Source organism: Polypterus senegalus, chromosome 5 (assembly GCF_016835505.1).
Source record: "Polypterus senegalus isolate Bchr_013 chromosome 5, ASM1683550v1, whole genome shotgun sequence".
Lineage (NCBI taxonomy): Eukaryota > Metazoa > Chordata > Cladistia > Polypteriformes > Polypteridae > Polypterus > Polypterus senegalus.
This window is the reverse complement of record NC_053158.1, coordinates 35,214,144-35,239,453: the sequence shown is the minus strand read 5'-3', so window position 1 is coordinate 35,239,453 and position 25,310 is coordinate 35,214,144. Positions and strand designations below refer to the sequence as shown.

Here is a 25,310-nt window from a genome sequence, read left to right as displayed (position 1 = left end):
TGTACATCGGTTTCGGTTAGCGCAGGGAAGCCACCTACCAAATTTCGTGAAGATGAGGCCATAAATAAGAAAGTTCAACATGGCGGACTTTGTTGACCGTTATCGATTGTTATGACCGTTACGTGTAGAATTTTGAAATGAAACCTGCTTAACTTTTGTAAGTAAGCTGTAAGGAATGAGCCTGCCAAATTTCAGCCTTCTACCTACACGGGAAGTTGGAGAATTAGTGATGAGTGAGTGAGTCAGTGAGGGCTTTGCCTTTTATTAGTATCGATTATTTTGCTACCTTGTCAATTGCTCTTTTGACTAAGAGGCGCTGAACTATCTTGGTTGCTGCCGTCTTTGTTTGAAGTCTGTGGACTTGGCTAAGCCAGCATACAAAAGGAAGTATTTTCTGGACAAATTGTTTGAAGTACACAATGGATGGATATTAACATGATATTAACATAAGTATAAATAAGCAAAAATGGCTCTTTTGACTGAGAGGCGCTGAACTCTCTTGGTTGCTGCCGTCTTGGTTTGAAGTCCGTGGACTTGGCTAAGCCAGCATACAAAAGCAAGTATTTTCTGGACAAATTGTTTGAAGTACACAATGGATGGATATTAACATAAGTATAAATAAGCAAAAATCCTAGGTTTATCACATAGTTATATAATGCTTTATTGTGTCTTGTGCATTTAAAGCCCTCCTCTTCGTCAGCAAAGCAGTGATTTCTCACAGTGTTCCCTGTGTCATAAATGAGATTAATGAAAATACACCTTGTTATTATTGTAATATTTTCATTAAAAATAGTGACTTGGTATTTAAGTAGCAGGGTTTATTCTAAAGCAACATACATTGAACTTTGTAACAATTTTTTTATTTATCTTTATTTCAATTTCATTTTATACAAGGAGAAAGTGATGGCATGATGGTTAATGGGTTATGCAATGACCATGATTATGGCTTTTATAATATTTCAGTTTTTTACTTCAGGTTCAAAGCTGTTGTCAAGTGTTCATAACACAATTCAGTTCTTACATGTACCTCTTAAAAAACTAATGACAGGAGCACAGTATCAAACACAGGCATCTGTTGCCATACTACGGGTTTTATCTTCTTGAGCATGTGAGTTTGAATAAAACTTGGAAATGGAACAAGATGTGTACAGTAGGTGCCATTTGTAGTCCAACAGCATTTAGTTTTGCCTTGGTTTCAGTGGTTTGCTCAAGGACATACATTTTTTCTTTTTATGTCATCACAGTTCAACTTTCTTTTTTAACAAACAGACCAGCCCTGATAAATATCCCTACTATAACATAAGTCTTCTGTCAGCTAGCTCTATGGGATGTTGTGCTGTCTGGGCTAACATCAAATGAGCTGCTTAGCATTAAGATCAGAGAGTTAAGAGTTTCAACTTTTTTTTCTCTACAATCCAGCACGTCTAGAGCTGTGGGCGCATACGATTGTTTTGAGCTTGTGCTAAATCTGCTTTTAATTGTTTTTCTGGGATGGGCTTAACATTTAAATTTACTGATGACACCACCAGGGGCACTGACAGGGAGGGGGTAATAATGACAAGATTTATCCCAGGCTGTGGGGCTAGTGGGTGGCCCAGGACAATCTGCACACAATTTAATTGTTTTTCTATCAACAATATTGGTAATTCCTAGTGATATGACATCAGCCTTTCAGTTTCAACTAATTCACCTGAAGAAGATATACTGCACTGATTTTAGAACGTTAAAAGGACACCTCTTTAATTTCATGGTGACACATATACAGCAGGGAAAACAAGTATTGAACGTGTCCACATTTTTCTCAGTACAGTGGAACCTCGGGTCACGAACGTCTCAGACCACGTACAAATCGAGTTACGAACAAAATGTTCACCAAACTTTTGCATCTGTTCACAACCACACAGTTGGGTGATGAACAAGCCAGTTTCCCTTCCGGTTCGCATGTGCCAATGATTTCCGCACGTGTTTAGTCTCTCCCTATGCATTCCCTGTGCAGCGAGCAAGAGAGCGAGAAAGAGAGTGTGAGAAGGCAGTTAAAGAATGCAACAGGCTTGTTTTTAAAGAGATGCTTTGAGCATTGTTTTAATCTCATTGTATTTAATGAAGACTTTTTTCTATTGGATTTTAACCTCAATTTCACTTCAGTTTTTATAAGATCATTTATTTATTGAAGGATTCCGAAAGCACTGCACTTTAATTTGGACTTTGTTTTTGATTGTTGTATTGTTGATTTTAATAAAAGCACTTGGCACTTTTTGCACCATCCGATTGCTCCATTGTAGTGCCTCACTGTCATGCTCATCAGTAACATTACCGACGGTGAAGGGTTCAAGGGCTCCCAGAAGCGAGATGGGAGCATGCAGCAAACCCACATCTCCCCAGACTTTACCTCAAAACTGTAATCTCCTCTCTACCCAGTTCCTCCTCACTTCCTTCATGCCAGAACTCGACTCATGCAAGGTTAGTTTTCTTGGTTGTTTATGGTTAGTTTTTCTTTAAACTACAGATTTTTCAAATGTTCATTTTTTCCCTGTGCCTAAAACTCATTAAAAAAAGTGTTTACAGAGAGAGGTTCATAAGGCTATGCATGAAGTCTTACAATGTTAGTTTTCTCTGTTCAAGGTTTTCTCAGTGTTATTCAATGTTTTTACATTTAGTTTACTATTACACTGTGCATTCTATGGTATAATTAACTATTTTTGTGCTTAAAAATCTTGAAAAAAAAAATATTTGCATACAGCTTGTACGGTCCAGAACGGATTACGTAATTGTATTTACATACAATCCTATGGGGGAAATTACTTTGGGAACGAGTTTTGGAACGAATTACAGTCGTGATCCGAGGTTCCACTGTAAATATATTTCTAATGGGGTGCCTACAGGTGGCATCTTGAAGCTGTCATTACCAACAAGGCTTTTCTACTAAGTATCAAATACATCTCAGTAATCGTGTTCAATATTTTTTCCCTGTATCATTCTGCGTTATTGCACATAACTTACTAATTTATGGACTTATTTGTTTTGATTTCTCTGTATGTGTGGATTACTTGGGTTGTTACCGACATCTGAAGAAAATTTCATGTCAATAGCCCCATTAGAAATATATTTACTGAGAAATCTGTTGACGCATTCAATACTTGTTTTCCCTGTTGTAGAATGAAGCATGTACAGGTCATCCCTTGCTGTTTGCAAGTTTACAAACCTTCACATACATCGGCATCATAGCAGAACAAAATTTTTCATAACTATCAGGAGGTTGTTCACTGGGGATTTTATTTCATATCTACACCATTATCATCTGCATTTGTGTAACTGGAATGTGTCGTGTGTTTTTGGATTTCTTTTATCAGCAATATTAATCATTTTTGTTGCTTACTACCATAAAAAAATCACACAAATTTATTATAATTTTAATTTTTTTAAAAGTTACAGTTCACTAAAAAACTGCTGAACTATGCGCTTTACCTGGGTGAGGCCTCACACCTTTGTCTCATGACCAGTCTTACACATGTGATTTGCTTGTGTAGTGATTGCAGTTTTTTACATCTTTTTTAGTGCAATAAACATAGAATACAGAGTAAACTAGAGCCCAAAATGTGTCTCGAGATTGTTACATTTGTGGATGTCCTGCGCCCCTAACCCCCACAAATTACTGTATTTTGTATTTTACCTGTCACTGTGGCCAGGGCAAAGCGTTATTTCAGTTAATTGAAGTTGATTAAAAATCACTCGAATAGGAGCTTGCACATTAAGGGAATTTTACAGGTGTTATTAATGACTTCACAACTGTGAAGCCTCTGAGATGGACTCTATAGAAGTTAGTGGGTAAGATAGGACCTGTTGTTTACTATATATGATTTAAAATTTTTTAAAAGGGTGTTTTGTTGTATTTGGTTTGCAATGTTACAAAATATATTTTCGGCTTTAAATGCTACAAATACACATTGATAATGTTCTGTTAGTCACAGTTTTGTTATATGGTTAATCCTATTAGGACATTTCTGTCCTGGTCCCTGACTTGTGTAACAGCAACACCACCAATGTATTCCTGATCACTATGATGAGATGGCGTACAGAGAAAAGGTTAGCCTCCTGACATAGTGGTGATACGACATCTCACCCTTAATGCTGGCCATAGACGAAAGGCAGAACACCACACTGCAGTCTATACTGGTGTGCTGCAGATTCAGGGGCCGTTTTTATCATAAGGCTGACAACTGCATGAGCATACAGTGCATCCGGAAAGTATTCACAGCGCATCACTTTTTCCACATTTTTGTTATGTTACAGCCTTATTCCAAAATTGATTAAACTCATTTTTTTCCTCAGAATTCTACACACAACACCCCATAATGACAACGTGAAAAAAGTTTACTTGAGGTTTTGCAAATTTATTAAAACTAGCAAAATACCAGGCGCAGGGAGAAGTAGTGTGTTAAAGAAGCAATGAAAAAGAAAAGGAAACATTTTGAAAATAACGTAACATGATTGTCAATGTAATTGTTTTGTCACTGTTGTGAGTGATGAGTGTTGTTGTCATATATATATATATATATATATATATATATTTACACACACATAAACATATATATATATATATATATACATATCTATACATATACACATATATACATACATATATATCTACATATATACACATACATATACACACACACACAAATCCATACACACATACATACATACACACAAATACACATATATATATATACATACATACACACACACATATATAAACATATATATACATATACATACATATCTACATATATACACACACAGCTATTTCGTATCAGTGCAATACGCTGTTTGTTAAAACGGATGACTTCCGCTCTTACGTGCAAGTCTGTGTGGATATTATGAACTATCGTATTTGTTCAAGTTCTATTTAAATTTTAAATAGAAGGAATTTTTATTTAGTCGACAGAAATATCTTTGGTAGGAATGGTAAAACAGACAGGAATATTATTCTTGAATAAATCAACTCAAACCTTAAACAACTTATAATATTTTGCTCTCCATAAAAATATATCCTGTCTAAATTATACAAGTTAGAAATAAAGTAAACGTTAAAAGAACAAACATTCAAATTTCTTTACTCTTATGTAATTTTATATAAAAAATAAACTTAGATTTTAAATATCCCAAAAGATTTTGCTCTCCATAAAAATATATCCTGTCAAAATTATACAAATTCAAATATGAACATGCTGCATAACAAAACCTGGAAATATAAATAAAATGTGTTCCTTTCAGCAATAACAAATCAAATCATTCAGTTGTCTTTGCTCATATGTCATTTTAGAGCTGGACGCCTGGCATCTTTTTGGCCACAAGTTCGTTTCTGTTTGGTGTGAGGTTCTGTGTTGTGGAGATTCTCAGGATGGATTGCAGGTGCTCATCAGTGAGGCGACTCCTGTGTGCTGTTTTGTTAGTCTTTATCACTGAGAAGAGCTTCTCACACAGATATGTGCTACCAAACATGCACAAGGTTCGAGCCGCATGTAGACGGACTTTTTTTGTTCTTCAAAGTCACCAAAGCGCCGTGCAAACTCAGTCAGTGCGCCAGTTTATCAGCAAAGTGCGATTTGGGAACACCGTAGTGACGACTTGGTTTAACATTACTTGGCAACAGGGAAAGTGGGGCAAGGTGCATTTGTGTCTCCCATAAAAGCAGCTTCACTTGAAATCACTTTGTGATTGTGCACGGGTTAAAACGTCCGCTGAAGTGTCAGATTCTTATTTAATTATGCTGCTTTCTGTATCTTCTGCATTGCATTCAGGTTACCCTGATGTTTTATCTCATAGTGCCGTCTTAGATTAAATTCTGTAATTACAGCCACATTAGCTCCACAAATGAGACACACGGGTTCAGTAAACATATACTCAGCCTCCCATCGGTTTTTAAAGGCTCTATTTTCAGAATCAACTTTTCTCTTCAGCATCGTGTGAGCTAGCTTCGCAATAACTTGTTCGGCAAGGCGGCTGAAGCGCTGCATTATGGGATCTGTAGTTTATTGTGTTACCAGCGCTTCATATACCCGGGCTTTAATAACAATAATACAGTATATAAAATGATCTCGGGCGGATATAATTACGCCGGGCGGATGTGGCCCTGGCCCTTGAGTTTGACACATATGGACTAAATAGAACTTGAAAAGATATATTTTTTCAAATGTGATCGCGCAATTCAGATAGAGTTGACGCGCACTACAGCCTGCATCCTCCCTCGCTGTTACTTTTTACCGCTCATCTAATGAATACACTGAGTATGGCTTTACCAAAACAATCATTGATGGCGAATAAAGTATCCATTATTCGAGTATGTAGATCGGCATATATATATATATATATATATATATATATATATACCAGCGTATCGCAGCGGAGAAGTAGTGTGTTAAAAAGCTAGAAAAGAAAAGGGAACATTTTAAAAATAACGTAACATGACTGTCAATATACAGTATTTGTTTTGTGAGTGTTACTGAGTGTTGCTGTCATCAAGGATTTGATTATCATTATTTCTTTCAATCAGGTTCGTATTTGTAGGATGTGTTGTGTTCAAGTTACATTCCGTGTTTGTCAATCGTTGTAAAGATGACAGGTTTCATTCATCGATTCGTTTCTTACTGCATCAATAAACAGCTCGTCTTCTTCTTTATCTGAGACCTGACACACTGCATGCACGGTTTTTTACACTGTCTTCCTTTAGCGGGACATTGACTTTTTCCACCGTGTGCTTTGTTTCGCAGTAGCTGGATTTATGAATATGCTTATCAGACGCTTCATATTTTTGCTGCCTTTTCAATTGTGTAATTCGGTTTTGTTCAGCGCTTTGGAACTGTTGCTTTTATCTGTGCACTGCGCCAGTTCACGTGAGCCGCTCGGTGTACATGCATCGAAGGTTCCCAGCTGTGCTGGTGCCATCTCGTGCTATGTCCATGGCTGTATTTAATGTTACCTTAGTCCTGGCACTTAAAACTTTCTCTCGCAGTTTCGCTGAGTTTGTGTCAAACACCACCCTGACCATCTCATCTTCCTCTCCATAAGCACAGTCCTTCACCCGTGAATATTTAGTGGAGTTTGCTATTGGATTGCCGCTGACGGACGGCCTTATATGGGCAGGCACTAAATTACAAACGCCAGCGGCAGCCTGTCTATGAACTTAATTTAAAGTGTAGGTTTACATCGTGCTTCGTTTCAAGTAGCAGAACTCATGAACATGGTTGTATATGTCACTCGCTCGCTTCTTATTGTTTCGCTGCCTTCTCAATTATATAATGCATGTTTTCTTCAGCGCTTTTTCGAGGTCTTCCTGGTTTTCTATGTACTGCGTGATTACGCGGGAGGCGTGATGATGTCACACGAAACTCCGCCCCCACGGCGTTCAAGCTCATCTCCATTACAGTAAATGGAGAAAAACAGCTTCCAGTTATGACCATTACGCGTAGAATTTCGATATAAAACCTGCCCAACTTTTGTAAGGAAGCTGTAAGGAATGAACCTGCCAAATTTCAGCCTTCCACCCACACGGGAAGTTGGAGAATTAGTGATGAGTGAGTGAGTGAGTGAGTGAGTGAGTGAGTGAGTGAGTGAGTGAGGGCTTTGCCTTTTATTAGTATAGATAAAAAAAACTGAGAAAGCACATGTACATAAGTATTCACAGCCTTTGCTCAATACTTTGTCAATGCACCTTTGGCAGCAATTACAGCCTCAAGTCTTTTTGAATATGATGCCACAAGCTTGGCACACCTATCCTTGGCCAGTTTCACCCATTCCAGCTTGCAGCACCTCTCAAGCTCCATCAGGTTGGATGGGAAGCGTCGGTGCACAGCCATTTTAAGATCTCTTCAGAGATGTTTAATCGGATTCAAGTCTGGGCTGTGGCTGGGCCACTCAAGGACATTCAGAGTTGTCCTGAAGCCACTCCTTTGATATCTTGGCTGTGTGCTTAGGGTCGTTGTCCTGCTGAAAGATGAACCATCGCCCCAGTCTGAGGTCAAGAATGCTCTGGAGCAGGTTTTCATCCAGGATGTCTCTGTACATTGCTGCAGTCATCTTTCCCTTTATCTTGACTAGTCTCCCAGTTCCTGCCGCTGATAAACATCCCCACAGCATGATGCTGCCACCAACATGCTTCACTGTAGGGATGGTATTGGCCTGGTGATGAGCAGTGCCTTGTTTCCTCCAAACGTGATGCCTGGCATTTACACCAAAGAGTTCAATCTTTGTCTCATCAGACCAGAGAATTTTGTTTCTCATGGTCTGAGAGTCCTTCAGGTGCCTTTTGGCAAACTCCAGGCGGGCTGCCATGTGCCTTTTACTAAGGAGTGGCTTCCATCTGGCCACTCTGCCATACAGGCCTGATTGGTGTATTGCTGCAGAGATGGTTGTCCTTCTGGAAGGTTCTCCTCTCTCCACAGAGGACCTCTGGAGCTCTGACAGAGTGACCATTGGGTTCTTGGTCACCTCCCTGACTAAGGCCCTTCTCCCCTGATTGCTCAGTTTAGACGGCCGGCTAGCTTTAGGAAGAGTCCTGCTGGTTTCAAACTTCTTCTACTTATGGATGATGGAGGCCACTGTGCTTATTGGGGACCTTCAAAGCAGCAGAAATATTTCTGTAACCTTCCCCAGATTTGTGCCTCAAGACAATCCTGTCTCGGAGGTCTACAGACAATTCCTTTGACTTCATGCTTGGTTTGTGCTCTGACATGAACTGTCAACTGTGGGACCTTATATAGACAGGTGTGTGCCTTTCCAAATCATGTCCAGTCAACTGAATTTACCACAGGTGGACTCCAATTAAGCTGCAGAAACATCTCAAGGATGATCAGGGGAAACATGATGCACCTGAGCTCAATTTTGAGCTTCATGGCAAAGGCTGTGAATACTTATGTACATGTGCTTTCTCAATTTTTTTATTTTTAATAAATTTGCAAAAATCTCAAGTAAACTTTTTTCACGTTGTCATTATGGGGTGTTGTGTGTAGAATTCTGAGGAAAAAAAAGAATTTAATCCATTTTGGAATAAGGCTGTAACATAAGAAAATGTGGAAAAAGTGATGCGCTGTGAATACTTTCCAGATGCACTGTACCTGCTGTGTATTCTTGCATATCATGTATTGTTATATTTGCTGAATCTTTTATATTCTGCTATCACTAGAGACATGGAAAAGGAAGTAAAAATCTAATTGCACTGCATGCATGTGAAAGTAAACTTGAATGTCAATTTGAACTTGCTTCAGCTATCCACAGATAGAGCTCTAGTGGGGCTTTGGAGAATTTTTTTTTTGCTGTGCCTCGTAAGTCATGCCAGTTCACAGATGTTCTGCTCTTTAATCTCTTCTTGTTCTTGAAGTTTTTCTGCTTTTGTCCTTCAAGTATTACTTTGTTGAGTAGCTGGGATCTTCTAGGATTTTGTTGTGCCACATCCCTTGAACTCTGTAGCTGTTCTTTTTCCATTCACTTCTCAGTGACATCCTTAACTGTGTACCTCCTTGACCATTGTGATCAGCACCACACCATAATGATTGACTTTCTGGTTTCTCATGAAATATTACTTTCTTTTGAAACTGTGATGCTGCTTCACGTATGTGCTTGTACAGCATAAAAACTCCAAGTGCAGTTTAGGTTGGTTATTGACTGGTTGTTCATCAGGGATAGTTTCTTCTTTGTACTTGACACTGACTGGATGAACGTAAAGCACTTTTTGTCCCCTAAAGTTGATTAAACTGGCTCAGAAAATGGGCTCTTCAGTAGGATGTGCCCAGGAATGAGTAAATCATCTAGATTTAACTAATCCAGGTCAGTAATTCAAAATTGGGACAAACAACGACAGTAATAGTGTTACTCCTTTGGAATCACCTTTAGAACTATGCCTGATTAATTTTTACATTGGTGTAGTCCTGATCTTGCTGAAAGAGACAGTGATTAGAAAATTGCAAAGCACTGCATCTAAAAATACATACTACTGCAGAGTATTATAAATCTTTCTCCAAATTTTAAACATGGATAGAATAAGCAGAGCTGTGTGTAGTCAGCTAAAGCTAGCCTAGATGGCCTTGGACCTAAATGTTCATTTTCTTTTAATTTAGTCCTTTAAGACATGTTCACTTGTGTTGGTTCTCTTGGCTGTGTGCCTCTCTAAGCCTTACAGTTATTGTCCCTGTTTGGATCTGAACTGATAACTGTACCCCATCTGGTGGACATGCAATGAATTGCAATGCTTCTATCCTAATGTGTCATTGGTGTTCCAGTTTTAGTTTTTAATTTTTTGTATTTACTTTTGTTTAGGCTGAAGTCAAAGTTGGATAAAGGGGGAGTTTATGAAGACTTTATTAATGCCCTGCAGCAACTTACTAACCCTGACATGCTGTTTAAGGTAGGGAAATTTTGGTAATAAGCAGTATACAGTCAGGTATACCACCGAGTATCTCTTATGTTATATTAAAAATATAAGGTCTCTAAAACAAAGGGTTAAATGAGATTTTTAGCTTTGTTTCCTGAAAGGATAAAGGTGTTTATTTTTTACTGAGCATTGCTTTTTATTATTTTTGGTTCAATTTTGACTTTGTTATAAAGAGAATTTCAGTAAGACATAAAACACCAAGAAGCATATGCATCATATACACTCATACGGTGCAAAAAACATTGATCCTCCTGTCCTCAACTTTTTACTTTCTGGGGTTCCCACAACCTTGGAATTTGGGCATTAGATTTAGATAGTCACATATTTTCCAAAAAAAAGAAAGATCATCATCATCGCCGTCAATAGTTTTCTAATTTACCTGTTTTACCCAACTGCCCTTCTAATCTTTTTCCTCGCATTCCCCATAGTCCTCAGCATCCTTTAAGATGAAACCCGTTCTTTTCATTTCACTTCCTTCAACTGCATCTTTCTCGGCTTGCCAGTTGACCAATGGCCATCCGCCTTTATCTTGCTGCACCTCCGCACCCAGTCATACTCTGCCTTTTTCTCCACATGACCAAACCTCCTCTTTCTCTCACTTTGTGACACCTTACTCATTCATGTGATCATTGCTGTCTGATATTTCTTACTTTGCTTCATGTTTTCGCCTTCTTCAGCTATGTCTTGCTCTCTTAGGGCATACTACTTTTCACATGGCTTTCATAATTAGTACCCTTCAATGCCAGTATTAGCTAGATGGTGAATATTATTTGTTTTGTTTTGTTTTGGTTTTTTTTTTGTCCCATTCATATTTCTAGTATTCCTCACAATTTCCAGTCATTGAAAAGCATACTCGCAACATGATACTTGCCCATCATAATTTATGGTGGAAATGCTGGGCCTGGCTGGCTTCTGTCATTTCATATGTACCACACATACTAAACAGCATTCAGGCTAAAGGAGCTGAAGTGGCTCAGATGTCAAAGGTAACCGTGGTTGTCATGCTAAAGTTTTTGCTGCATTTTTCAGGACTGGTTGGAAGAGGTTAAAAATGAGTTAGAAAAGCCAAAAAAAGATAAACAGATCTTAAGGAAACTTTATGAAGATATGTGGTCAACACTGGGGGACCCAAGAGCAGAAGGCATTGGAGCTTTCCGACGAAAATTTGCTGAGGTATGTGGCCAAACATTATTTTTTCATTTCTTTGTTTGCTTACTTTTACCAGCAGAACTCAAACTTGAATGTCTAAAGTGAAAGGCGACATACTCTTTTCTCTGTTATCTTTTTCTTACAAATGTGACAGATTTGGGCTCTCTCGCTCCCCAGACCACTCGTCAGACACCAGATAAAAAGTCCAATTATTATTTATTATAATAATAATGTGCACAAAGCACGCTCCTCTCCACAATTCTCCAGTAAACAATACAATAATCCAAAATCACAATCCTCCTCTCCCAGACGCTTAGCCACCCTGCCTCCCAAATCAGCTCGTCCGTCTGGTATTTCCCAGAGTCCTTTATAGTCCTTGACACCTCAGTTCATGTGATTATCCAGCACTTCTGGGTCAGGTAAAAACTTCTGTTTTTCTTCAGCCCAGAAGTATATCATTTCTTCAGTTCCCGTGACTTGGAAATACTTCCGGGTTGTACGGAAAATCTAAATCCCTTGACCTCCCTGCAGCGACTCCTGGCGGCCCCCATGGTATCCAGCAGGGCTGTGTATTATGACTCCACTGTCCATGATTCCCTGCTGGCATTCGGGGCACCTCTATGCTGCAAGGAGGGCTCCATCTGGCGGCCTGGGGGTATTGGCCGGTATGAATGGCCGGCCATATCTTACACAAAGTAGAAAACATATGAGTTCAGATGGTTATCCAGCTGATTTTTTATTAAAAAAAAAACTATGCTAAATTAGCCCCATTAATGTGAAGTATGTTTGAGTAAACTAGGGAACATTATACCCGACGATTTATGCCAAACATTGATGAGTATCATTTCAAAAAAGAATAAAGACCATTTGGAATGTCATCTTATAATCCAAACTCATTATTAAATATTGATATTAAGGTACTGGCAACAGCTCCAGCAAACAGAATTCAGGGAAGTGCTTCCTGTAATATAATGTAGTATTATAAGAACAAACTGGATTTGTTAAAGGCAGATCGCTACTGTCAAATACTCACTGATTGCTTGATGTATTTTACATGTACTAGTTTGAACCAGTTGGGAGTTTCTCATTGTAACAGTCTCTTCAGTATCACAATATCTGCTTTAAAGTTTTGCCAAACAAACTCTTAAATACAGCCAGAGAAGATTTCAAAATGCAGTGCAGAAAAGTATTTGGTACTGGTTGAGCCAGGTAGAAACTCATCCAATAGAGAGAATAAAATTACAAATGAAGTTGGAACAAATATTGAAGAAGCAAATAAAAAGCAAAAGCTACTGGTGCCACCATACACTTTTTAATTGATACAATCTGCATTTGGCTTGTTACAGTGTAGTGTAAGCCCTGATTGCTTTAATCTGTTATTTATGCAGTCTGTGGCATATCTGTTGGCTTTATTTGTATTATACATCAAATCACACATGTATTGTTATACATAGTTCACTTTCCACAGCAACCACTAGATCCAGTGCAGATGTCAAAAGGGTTTTATTTAATTAATTAATTTAATATTAATGCCTTTCAAATTCTTTTTGTGTGTCATCAAATAATACAGTTTTCGAATAAAATTTCTTTGAATTCAGATTGAGTGTAAGTTGGCAAACTCAATACTGAAGTTACGACTCCTAGTGTTTTTTGTATGTATATAGACTGGGCTTCCTCTCAGCAACAAGCCTTGCTATCTCTGGATACAGAAAAGAATTTTTATAGATCAGAATGGGAATATCACTTTACTGTTCTGTAAACATTATGGCTTGGACCATAATGATTTTTATTACTTCATATTAGAGCTTGGTCTTCAGTAAACCACGGTCACTGGTGCTATTCGGCTGTTTGCCTCCAGCAACAATTAGAAGCAAAGCTAATTTTAAGGGATAGGATTACACAAAAATATACTTTTTGCAGACAGTATTATTGTCTTTATTACTGACTCAAATTTATCATTGCTAACATTATTAAATTCAGCTAAAAATTTTAATGCGATCTTTGAGTTAGAGTGGTGGCTATGAGGCTAGGGATTTGCACTGGCAATAAGAAGGTTGCCATTTTGAATCCTGTAAATGCCAAAAGTGATTCTACTTCGTTGGGCCTCTTATGCACGGGCCTTAACCTGCAATTGCTCTGTCCTGGGTGTGATGTTAATCTACATCCAGTCCCTGCAAGTAGGCCCTCGAACCTGCAGGGGAAAACCTGGGGGTTGGTGGCAGAACTGGCACTGAACTACTGTGGTGTTGTGGTGTCACCCGTTGCATTGCTACACTCGGGTCCTAATCTGGAATCCTGAGTTGATTTGTCATGTTTTGGGTGTGTCAGTGCGCTGGGTCAGTGCTTGCTCCAAACCTCTCTACTTTTTGAGTTAAAATTAATTTGAATAAAAGCATGCTTTTTAGAGTCAACTCACTAGAATGCCATATTAGATTAAGCACTTTCTGCTGCCATAATATATTCGATCACTTCAGGCATTTGCAAATTACTGTTTCAAGAAAGCTTAAAGGTCTTTTTAAATTAAAATTTCACAGCTGGATCAAAAGCATTAAAAATGTTAATGGATGATTAACTATTTGACTTTACCTAGTGTGTAGAATCAATACTGTCAAAATGAATATTCCTCTTTTTCAGAGTATCTCCATATTTATTAACAAATCTTTTTATAAAAGCTTGAATCTGTTGTAAGCGTATTTATATTAAAGGGATAAAAGATCCATATTAAATGGATTACACTGCAAAGGTCAAAAGTGGAAGGTGGTATGGTGCTACCTGACTTCCAGCTCTACTAGTTGGTTGCAAATGATTGTAATTTCAGACGTTTGAATGAAGATGAATTTACTGTGAATACAGCTGTGTGACTGGTTCCACAATGAAAGTCTTTGTATGCTGTGCTCTGTGCTCTGGCAACAGTAAATATCGCTCAAAACATGGCAAGTGCATAGAAAACACTTTAAGGCCAGAGACATTTTCTCTCTAGCTCTGTTACAGGATAATTTTGTATTTCTGTTTAGCTATTCAAAATTTAATTTATGGAAGTAATTCGGTATTTGAACCTTCAGCTGTCTGTTTATTGGCAATGTATTTGTACCTTTTGATCAACTTGGTAAAAAAAAAAAAATTCCTTTAAAGCACCTGATCAGAAGGTTTGTTGAGGATCTGTCTACCTTGCCCAGTCTTCCATCAACATTCCTCATTGGAAAGTATTTTCACAACAGTATCAATGAAAAGAACATCATCAGCAATTCCAGTGGTGCTCACTGCTAGAAGGTCTGAGGCAACACTGGGAAAGCAACCTTTCTAATAATTTGTCAAGCAAGAAGTATAATTAAATTACTTACAATATTCATTCTTCATCAGTGTATACAAAACATGATGTAGTTCATCATACACTTTTACATTGGGTACACCTCTCCAAGTTATCTAAAATATATTAAGTGTTGGACTCTAATTGTGCATGGTGTCCAGGCCATTAATAGCTTTTATGTTTTTGGAATATCCTAAATTAAGAGCTTTTTGGATGAAGATATTTATATGTCAAACAGCATCCATCCATCCATTATCCAACCCGCTGTATCCTAACTACTTGGTCACAGGGGTCTGCTGGAGCCAATCTCAGCCAACACTGGGCGCAAGGCAGGAAACAAACCCCGGGCAGGGTGCCAGCACACACACACACCCCAAGGATAATTTAGGATCGCCAATGCACCTAACCTGCATGTCTTTGAACGGTGGGAGGAAACCAGAGTACCCGGAGGAAAGCCATGCAGACACGGTGAGAACATGCAAACTCCACGCAGGGAGGACCCAGGAAGCAGGACCCGGGTCTCCTAAGTGCAAGGCAGCAGTGCTACCCACTGCGCCACCGTGCCGCCCTATCAAACAGAATAGTATTTACAATTAAAACTGGTGGTGCATTACGCAACCTGTAGTCGGAGGGAATGAGAAACTTGATGTCTGCAGTTGCCTGATCTAGTCACCCAAGTATGTCAGATTTCATGACTGAATATGGCGGAGTATGACAATTATATATGACGCCATGGTGGTTTTCCATCACAGATTCACATTTCCAGAGTATCACAAGCTTGCCTATTTTCCTGACAGCTAATAACGTGCTCCCTGACATAGCCGGTGCTGAGCGAGGGATTTATAGGTATAACGAGGGCTTTATAGGTATAGCGAGTTCAGTTGCTATCTCAGCCTTTTTTTTGTTGTTTTTTATTCACTGAAGCTGCATTAATATTCATTGTACCACTGACTGAGCACGCATCAGTTCTCAGCTCTTGCACACACACACACACACACACACACAACTTAAGATCAATTCAAACCTGTTTGATTTTGTCAGGATGAATCACAGACTGGTTTGATTGAGTTACTGAAGATATCAGTTTATACCAGGGGTGCCCAATGCGTCAATCGCGATCGACCAGTAGATCGGAAAGGGAGTCCAGGTAGATCGCGTTGCATTCAAAAAAATTTTTTTTTTTTAAATGTTAGTCTTTCATATATCCTCCCTATGGCATTTGCAGCTTGATTGACATACAGGGCGGCCAGTCTGAGATCTCTTTTCTTCTAAAACACTGGTCATCCTGCACGCACGATCAAATGCGTGAGTTACTGCAAAACTCCGGCTATCTAAGTGATCTAGTTAGCCTTCCAATTTATATTGACTAAAGAAGGGATGTTTATGAGCTTGATGTGGAATTGGAAGAGGATTTATTTCTTTTACAATGTCACAATCGAAGTGCGTTTGTCTGATCTGTCAGTCTGTCATTGCTATTCCAAAGAAGGAAAATGTGGAAAGGCACTTTCGAACTGTTCATAAAAACATACGAAACTGACTTCCTTCTGAAAAGCGATATGAGAAAGAGAAAGGAGAGGGAACTTTTGATTGTGTGTATGTATGTACAGTATGTATGTATATGTATGTGTAGAGATATAGATATATGTATGTATATATATGTATATGTATATGTATATATATATATATATATATATATATATATATATGTATATATATATGTATATATATATATATATATATATGTATATATATATATATATATATATATATATATATGTGTATATATATATGTATATGTATATATATGTATATATATATATGTATATATATATGTATATGTATATGTATATATATATATATATGTATATATATATGTATATGTATATATATATATGTATATATATATATATGTATATATGTATGTATATGTATATGTATGTCTATGTATATATATATGTATGTATATATATATATGTATGTATATGTATATATATGTATATGTATGTATATATATGTATATGTATGTATACTAGCAAAATACCCGCGCTTTGCAGCAGCGAAGTACTGCCTTAAAATTTTTATTAAGAAGAAAATTAAACCTTTTTAAACTGAGGGAAATATACCAATAATTATTTGTTAAGGATCTCTTTGTATACCACATTGTGAGTTCGGCCCTCCAGTTGTAATATGACCAAGCTGTGCACTGAGCTTTCTCTTGAGCATGCAACGTACAGTTGGCCATGTGAAAAGTAATCTTGTCTCAAATCTCACAGCTTGGATTGCTGCTGTCATAATCGGTTTGAGTTTCATGGTTTGTTTCAACTACGACAGTATTTGCAGGACTTGTGTTGAAGTGACATTCGGCATCTGTCAAGCGTTGTAAGCATACAACCGGTTTCATTGATAACTTCGCATCCAGCTTTTGAAAGTTTAAACATTCATAAACATCAAAGTGTCCACTACTGAAATCTTCACCTGTGAATCTTAAGATGTTTAAGAGGCATTGGCGGTTGTCAAAAGGTGTAAAATATTTGGCCATTTCGGTACACTTGAAATCGACAACCGAACAATTCAGCGGCAGCCATCAACTCACATGCAGGACCATGGGTGAAGGGGTTAAGCATTTCACTCTTATAGTGCTCCTGTGTAGTATAATTATCTCCTGTACTATCATCAGTCCACACCTTGAACCTGTCCCAGTCTTTCAATACATAAGACACAATGTTCCTCCGGTTATCAAGAGTGAGCCTGATATGGCCGTGCAATATGTAACAAAGAGAATGGAAAAGGTAGGTGCCATCTCCGGGCATGGAAACCACTCAGTAAGTGAAAGTTCTTTGATCGATGGTGATCACCTCGATAGACATGTTAATGGGGTTACGGTTGGAATGATAAAGGAAATGGGTACCTGAACAATGTAAAGTAAGTCTAAAATACCTACACAATAACTATAATTGTAATAAACGAACAATAAAACAGTGGAGAAGCCGTGGATTAAATAAAAAGGCTGTAGTTATCAGCAGAAAGAAGTGAATCCCGTGGCGAAGCAAGGAAGGGAATGTAGAGACCGGAGCGATGGACTGCCTTATATAGGCAGGTAGCCAACCACGTGGGAGGCGTTGGGATGGGGGACCCAACGCCGCCTCACACGGTGACCGATGTATATATGTACGTAAGTAGGATTCAGTTAGCGTTGGGAACCCGCGTACCAAATTTCTTGAAGATGGGCCCATAAGTAACAAAAACCGTTAAATAGTTCAATATGGCGGCTGGCAGTGGCATCATACCACCGAAATAAGTACGTACATTGGTTTCGGTTAGCGCAGGGAAGCCGCCTACCAAATTTTGTGAAGATGTGGCCATGAATAAGAAAGTTCAACATAGCGAACGTTATCAACCGCTATGACCGTTACGCGTAGAAATTCAAAATGAAACCTGCTTAACTTTTGTAAGTAAGCTGTAAGGAATGAGCCTGCCAAATTTCAGCCTTCTATCTACATTGGAAGTTGGAGAATTAGTGACGTTGGAAAGTTCAATATGGCGGCCGACAGTGGCGTCATGCCACCAAAATAAGTACGTACATCGGTTTCGGTTAGCGCAGGGAAGCTGCCTACCAAATTTCGTGAAGATGGGGTCAGCCTTCTACCTACACGGGAAGTTGGAGAATTAGTGATGAGTGAGTGAGTGAGTGAGGGCTTTGCCTTTTATTAGTATAGATATATTGTGACAGATAGGGGCGGTATCGCTCCCTTGAACCCTCAGACTTGACTCCAGACACAATGTAAAAGTCCAATAATCGACTTTATTAATACAGTACAGTGCACTCTCCTATCCCCAATACTCATAAATTCTCAAAACTAATAATCAACAATCTCTCCACCACTCCCAGACGCGTTGCTACCCTTCCACCCAGCTCAGCTCGACATCTGGGATTTCCCATCATCGTTTTATAGTCCGTGACCCAGAAGTGTTTCCAATCCCCAGTCCATGTGATCTCCTATCACTTCTGGGTCAGATAAAAAAGTCCTTTTCTTCACCCTGGAAGTACGTCATCTCTCCTGTTGCCGTGACTAAGACGCACTTCCGGGTTATGGGGCACAACCGACTCTCTGGGCCTCCCTGCGGCATCCTCTGTTGGCCCTTGTGGCATCCAGCAGGGCTGTAGAGGAAAACACCATTGTCTATGATTCCCTGCTGGTATCCGGGCCAACTCCATGCTGCAGGGAGAGCTCCATCTGGCGGCCTGGGGGTATTGGTCTGGAGGAAAAGCCGGCCATGGAACACAATAAATATATATATATATATATATATATATATATATATATATACTAGCAAAATACCCGTGCCAAGGAGAAGTAGTGTGTTAAAGAAGCAATGAAAAGAAAAGGAAACATTTTGAAAATAACGTAACATGATTGTCAATGTAATTGTTTTGTCACTGTTATGAGTGATGAGTGTTGTCATATATATATATATATTATATATATATATATATATATATATATATATATATATATATATATACACACACATATATACACACATATACATACATACATACACACATATATATACACAAATACATATATATATATATATATATATATATACATACATACACACACATATATAAACATATATATACATATACATACATATCTACATATATACACACACAGCTATTTCAGATCAGTGCAATACGCTGTTTGTTAAAACGGTTGACTCCGCCTTACGTGCAATAACAAATCAAATCATTCAGTTGTCTTTGCTCATATGTCATTTTAGAGCTGGACGCCTGGCATCTTTTTTTGGCCACAAGTTCGTTTCTGTTTGGTGTGAGGTTCTGTGTTGTGGAGATTCTCAGGATGGATTGCAGGTGCTCATCAGTGAGGCATCTCCTGTGTGCTGTTTTGTTAGTCTTTATCACTGAGAAGAGCTTCTCACACAGATATGTGCTACCAAACATGCACAAGGTTCGAGCTGCATGTAGACGGACTTTTTTTGTTCTTCAAAGTCACCAAAGCGCCGTGCAAACTCAGTGCGCAATAACTCTAGTAAGCGGTAAGTGTTCGGCAAGGCAGCTGAAGCGCTGCATTATGGGATCTGTAATTTATTGTGTTACCAGCGCTTCATATACCCGGGCTTTAATAACAATAATGCAGTATATAAAATGATCTCGGGCGGATATAATTACACGGGCGGATGTGGCCCGGCCCTTGAGTTTGACACATATGGACTAAATAGAACTTGAAAAGATATATTTTTTCAAATGTGATCGCGCAATTCAGATAGAGTTGACGCAAGACTACAGCCTGCATGCCTCAATAAGTCATCCTCCCTCGCTCTTACTTTTTTACCGCTCATCTAATGAATACACTGAGTATGGCTTTACCAAAACAATCATTGATGGCGAATAAAGTATCCATTATTCGAGTATGTAGATCGGTATATATATATACATATATATATACCCGCGTATCGCAGCGGAGAAGTAGTGTGTTAAAAAAGGTAGAAAAAGAAAAGGGAACATTTTAAAAATAACCTAACATGACTGTCAATATACAGTATTTGTTTTGTGAGTGTTACTGAGTGTTGCTGTCATCAAGGATTTGATTATCATTATTTCTTTCAATCAGGTTCGTATTTGTAGGATGTGTTGTGTTCAAGTTACATTCCGTGTTTGTCAATCGCTGTAAAGATGACAGGTTTCATTCATCGATTCGCTTCTTACTGCATCAATAAACAGCTCGTCTTCTTCTTTATCTGAGACCTGACACACTGCATGCACGGGGTTTTTTTACACTGTCTTCCTTTAGCGGGACATTGACTTTTTCCACCGTGTGCTTTGTTTCCACAGTAGCTGGATTTATGAATATGCTTGTATGTATCAGACGCTTCATATTTTTTGCTGCCTTTTCAATTGTGTAATTCGGTTTTGTTCAGCTCTTTGGAACTGTTGCTTTTATCTGTGCACTGCGCCAGTTCACGTGAGCCACTCGGTGTACTTGCATCGAAGGTTCCCAGCTGTGCTGGTGCCATCTCGTGCTATGTCCATGGCTGTATTTAATGTTACCTTAGTCCTGGCACTTAAAACTTTCTCTCGCAGTTTCGCTGAGTTTGTGTCAAACACCACCCTGACCATCTCATCTTCCTCTCCATAAGCACAGTCCTTCACCCGTGAATTTTTACCCGTGGCTGTTTGCTATTGGATTGCCGCTGACGGACGGCCTTATATGGGCAGGCACTAAATTACAAACGCCAGCGGCAGCCTGTCTATGAACTTAATTTAAAGTGTAGGTTTACATCGTGCTTTGTTTCCGAAGTAGCAGAACTCATGAATATGGTTGTATATGTCACTCGCTCGCTTCTTATTGTTTTGCTGCCTTCTCAATTATATAATGCATGTTTTCTTGAGCGCTTTTTTGAAGTCTTCCTGGTTTTCTATGTACTGCATGATTACGTGGGAGGCGTGATGATGTCACACGAAACTCCGCCCCACGGCGTTGAAGCTCATCTCCATTACAGTAAATGGAGAAAAACTGCTTCCAGTTATGACCATTACGCGTAGAATTTCGATATAAAACCTGCCTAACTTTTGTAAGGAAGCTGTAAGGAATGAACCTGCCAAATTTCAGCCTTCCACCCACACGGGAAGTTGGAGAATTAGTGATGAGTCAGTGAGTGAGTGAGTGAGTGAGTCAGTAAGTGAGTCAGTGAGTGAGTGAGGGCTTTGCCTTTTATTAGTATAGATTTTTTTTATTAGTTTAAGCATGTATTTTAAAACTTTTTATTTTATTATTTTTGTGGTCACTGAACAAGTAAGCCTACAGAATTTCATTTTCTTAATAAAAAATAACACTTGTGGTCTATAGTTTAATTATAAAAATACACTTTGCAAGACCTATGTTTTCTATTTATGATGTTATGTAGGAGCTTTGTGTTATTAAAAAAATAAATAAATAAAAAAGGTTTTAAACAGATAAGAACAAAAATCTGTATCAGAAGCAGCTGATCAAGTCACAAGAAACTGGTGATTAGTATCGGCCTTATTAAAAAAAAACAAAAAAAAAACCACACACACCAGATCAAAGCATCTCTAATCACTGGAAATGTGACAGAGCCTTAACACAAACCCTCATACAGTGTTTGGGGTAACGGTGGATAGGATTCAAGTGTGCTATTCTTAACTTGGCTTGAAAATTCCTTACACAACCTCCTTAACTTTATGAGACAACAATTACCTTACATAGTATCTAAACCTCAAAACAATTCCAGTTTTCATCTTGTTGACCTCAATAAAGTTTTAGAATCTGACAACAGTTCATTATTACATCTGCTGCGTTCCTGCAAAAGTTTTTGTTTAACACAACTCTTCTGGTGAAGAAGGTACAGAAGCGGCTCTACTTTTTTAGGATGCTGAGAAAAGCTAGCCTGTCCAAGCAGCTGATGGTGTCCTACTATGGATACTCTGTGGAAAGCATACTTTCATGTGGTATCCTGGTAGGGTATGCTGACTGCCCCATGGCTGACAAGAAGGCTCTTCAGAGAGTCATCAAATCAGCACAAAAAATTACCAACACCCACTTACCTTCACTAGAGGATATATATAGAACTTTGTTTGCAACAGGCCAAAACATCAAACCCAGGTCACCACTTTTTCACTCTGCTGCCTTCTGGAAGGTGTTATAGTTCTATCAAGATGCACACTTCCAGACTGTTAATGCTTCTACCTGAGCACTATGTCTTGCACTGTTACCTGTGGCATCAATGAGACAAAAGTGCAACATCTCAGAGGCTTATTGCAATCACCCTAAAATGGAACTAATCTGCTATTTACTATTTATATTTGTCCACCTTGTATATGTAAGCATACAGAGGCACTCAGTGTTTTATTGGTTTGTATTAATGCATGTGCGTAGTTTTAAAGTTTAGAACATATGTTGAATCTGATGAAGATTGTCTTTATTATATTGTATGTACTATTCAAGGGACACACAAAAATTTAATTGTACATTTGTGCAATGACAATAAAAGACATTCTGTTCTATTCTATTTTGTCATTAGTCTTACTTAAATTTTATGAGTGTTGATGAAATTGTCTAGTGCATTGTGCTGACTGATAGGAATTGTAGTCCTCACTTCGGCATTTGCACAATATTTTAAATACCTTTCTTACTGGATCATTTGTGCAAATTTAACTACAGTAATGGCCGCAGTGCCTGACAAGCACATGCTAAATGTGTCCTCTTCAAATTTTGGTTCTTTCACTTCACTTATGCATTTGGTCTTGCATTTGTATACACCGGCATGCCTAATTTCTCCATGAGATTGCTGTCAGTGCTGTGGCAAAAACAGGAGATGCAGGGTGTGCAAATGTCCTACTTGCTTGTCCATTATTAATGATCAATATCAACATTAAAAAAACGTGTTGGCTAATTTGTTTTTTTTCTACAAAATCACCAAATTTAAATCAAATCCGTCAAGACTGAGATTTTTGTGCGTTTAATTTTTTTCTATTGTGGGGCATTTTCTCTCCCTAAATATTGATGTATCAAAATGTCATTTCTTAGTGGATACCTATGGCCCTAATTGTACCATCCTGCCAACAGGAACGTACTATGCTCTATCTTCACGCAAACTCTTCACTGGACAGTCACATTAGGCAAGATTATCATCAACCCCTTCTAATGTGTGATTTTAACCTACATGAATCCTTTTAGTTAATGGGATCTCACATTTTTATATCCCATGTTATTTTCTTTTTCCAGAAATTTGGTAAAGAATTTAATTCAACATTTGGAAAAAGTGGATCTAAAATACCAGAAATGAGACACGAAGACTTCTACAAAACTGCAAGTAAGCTTCAGCAACTCATGAAGGAATTTGGGAAGGAGCCAGGTAACTTGAAAGAATACTCTCCATGGATGAGTGACTTCAGGCCTGAAGTTCTTGGGAATGATCTGGAAATCCCTGGTAAGTGGTGACCTTGGAATCTTTTACTACACAAAGAAAGCCACCAAGAGTTTAGAGAAAAATGCAGTGGTGGTCTCCCATGCTAACACATAAGATAATTACCTTTCTCTTCCAGGCAGTTGCATTCGGCCTAGACACAGTTCATAGCAAACTATCCTCTATCTAAAAAATTCTGGGCGTTGGTGTTGTTTCATGGCGATGAAGCCTCATTTTGCTGTTTGTTTACTGTTTTATCTTAGTGGTTTTTTTGTAATTCCATTATGAGTTACACTGATGATGTGGTTGATAAGCTGACCTATTTTAATCTAATAAAACAAGCTGGGTAGTCATCTTGCTCATGCAGTGCTAGAGTTAAAAACAAATATGGTTCATACAGGACTTCTGTTAATAGTTTAGTAGTATTTTCTCTCCTCTTTTTACTCCCTCTGTCTTTCAACTTTAATCTGATCAAGGAGCTTTCAGCCATTACTTTTAAACCACCTAATTAGTCCTCCTAATAAGCAATTAAAGTCTGAAATAATGTACCTTTCAGTTTTCCAGTTTGTTGCCTTTACCTTAAGAGGATTTCAGTTTATTTTGCCCACTGCTACTAAACCTGCATGTGATTCAGTTGTTACAAATAAATGGGAAACATTTTTACTTTAGATTTGTACTTTTAAACTTTCATGAGTTAGTATGCACTGTAGGATACACATTGTTTGTGTATTTCCATTGCATACCAGCAGGCCATGCTGTCCAGTTCTCTACACTGGTGTCCTTTTGTCTTCTTGTCTGTGTCATCGGCAGTCCTCCAATATAAAATCCTTCTTGACATCTTATTTCTCCAGTGCATGTACCCAGACGTTGTGCTGCTATGTAGAATGAAAAAATAATTCTTACCCTTGAAGATTAAGGTTAGATTAAGATTCCTTCAGGTCATATACTGACAGTCTTTTATTTTTTTCTTAATTGTCTCTTGGTATTGTGAGCCTGTGACATGTTTCCAGACCACTCCACTCAGGTTAGTTGTTTGGGTTCCAGGGTGCCTGTCCTCTTTGAGAGTTGTGGCAGGTATGCTTGCAATTTGGATTAGAAAACACTAACATTCTTTATCCTTCTTTTTGAACATGCCTGACTGTGGGGATGTGCATTTTGGCAGTTATCCCTTTTATAGGCTTGTTTGACCTCTTCCCAGTTGTCCTTCCCTCCTATGTACAGTATGTAGTTCTTTAATTCCTGTGCAGCCAAGTCAAGCTCATCTCATCACAAACTGGTTCACACATTTCAAGCTTCTTCATTTGACCCATTTTAACAACCCATTGATTTAAGGTCAGGACACTGCACTATCATAAAGTGAAGAGAGGGGTAATGTTTGTAAAGAAGCAAGGGAACTAACGTCTGATACGACCCATCATGCTGTTTGAACCAAGTTACTCAAAACAGCAGAACTGTCTCATCTCTCTATATATGCATGTT

The 25,310-nt window shown here is 38.4% G+C and overlaps 1 protein-coding gene across 1 annotated transcript in view; it reads left to right on the top strand.

Moving 5' to 3' along the window:
• prkdc (protein kinase, DNA-activated, catalytic subunit) overlaps nt 1-25,310 on the top strand; it is a 263,584-nt gene that overhangs the window by 196,021 nt on the left and 42,253 nt on the right. The window contains exons 75-77 of the mRNA XM_039754497.1: nt 10,312-10,399; nt 11,456-11,599; nt 23,651-23,855. Of these exons, the coding sequence (XP_039610431.1) occupies nt 10,312-10,399; nt 11,456-11,599; nt 23,651-23,855 (437 nt within the window). The remainder of the gene's footprint in view (nt 1-10,311; nt 10,400-11,455; nt 11,600-23,650; nt 23,856-25,310) is intronic.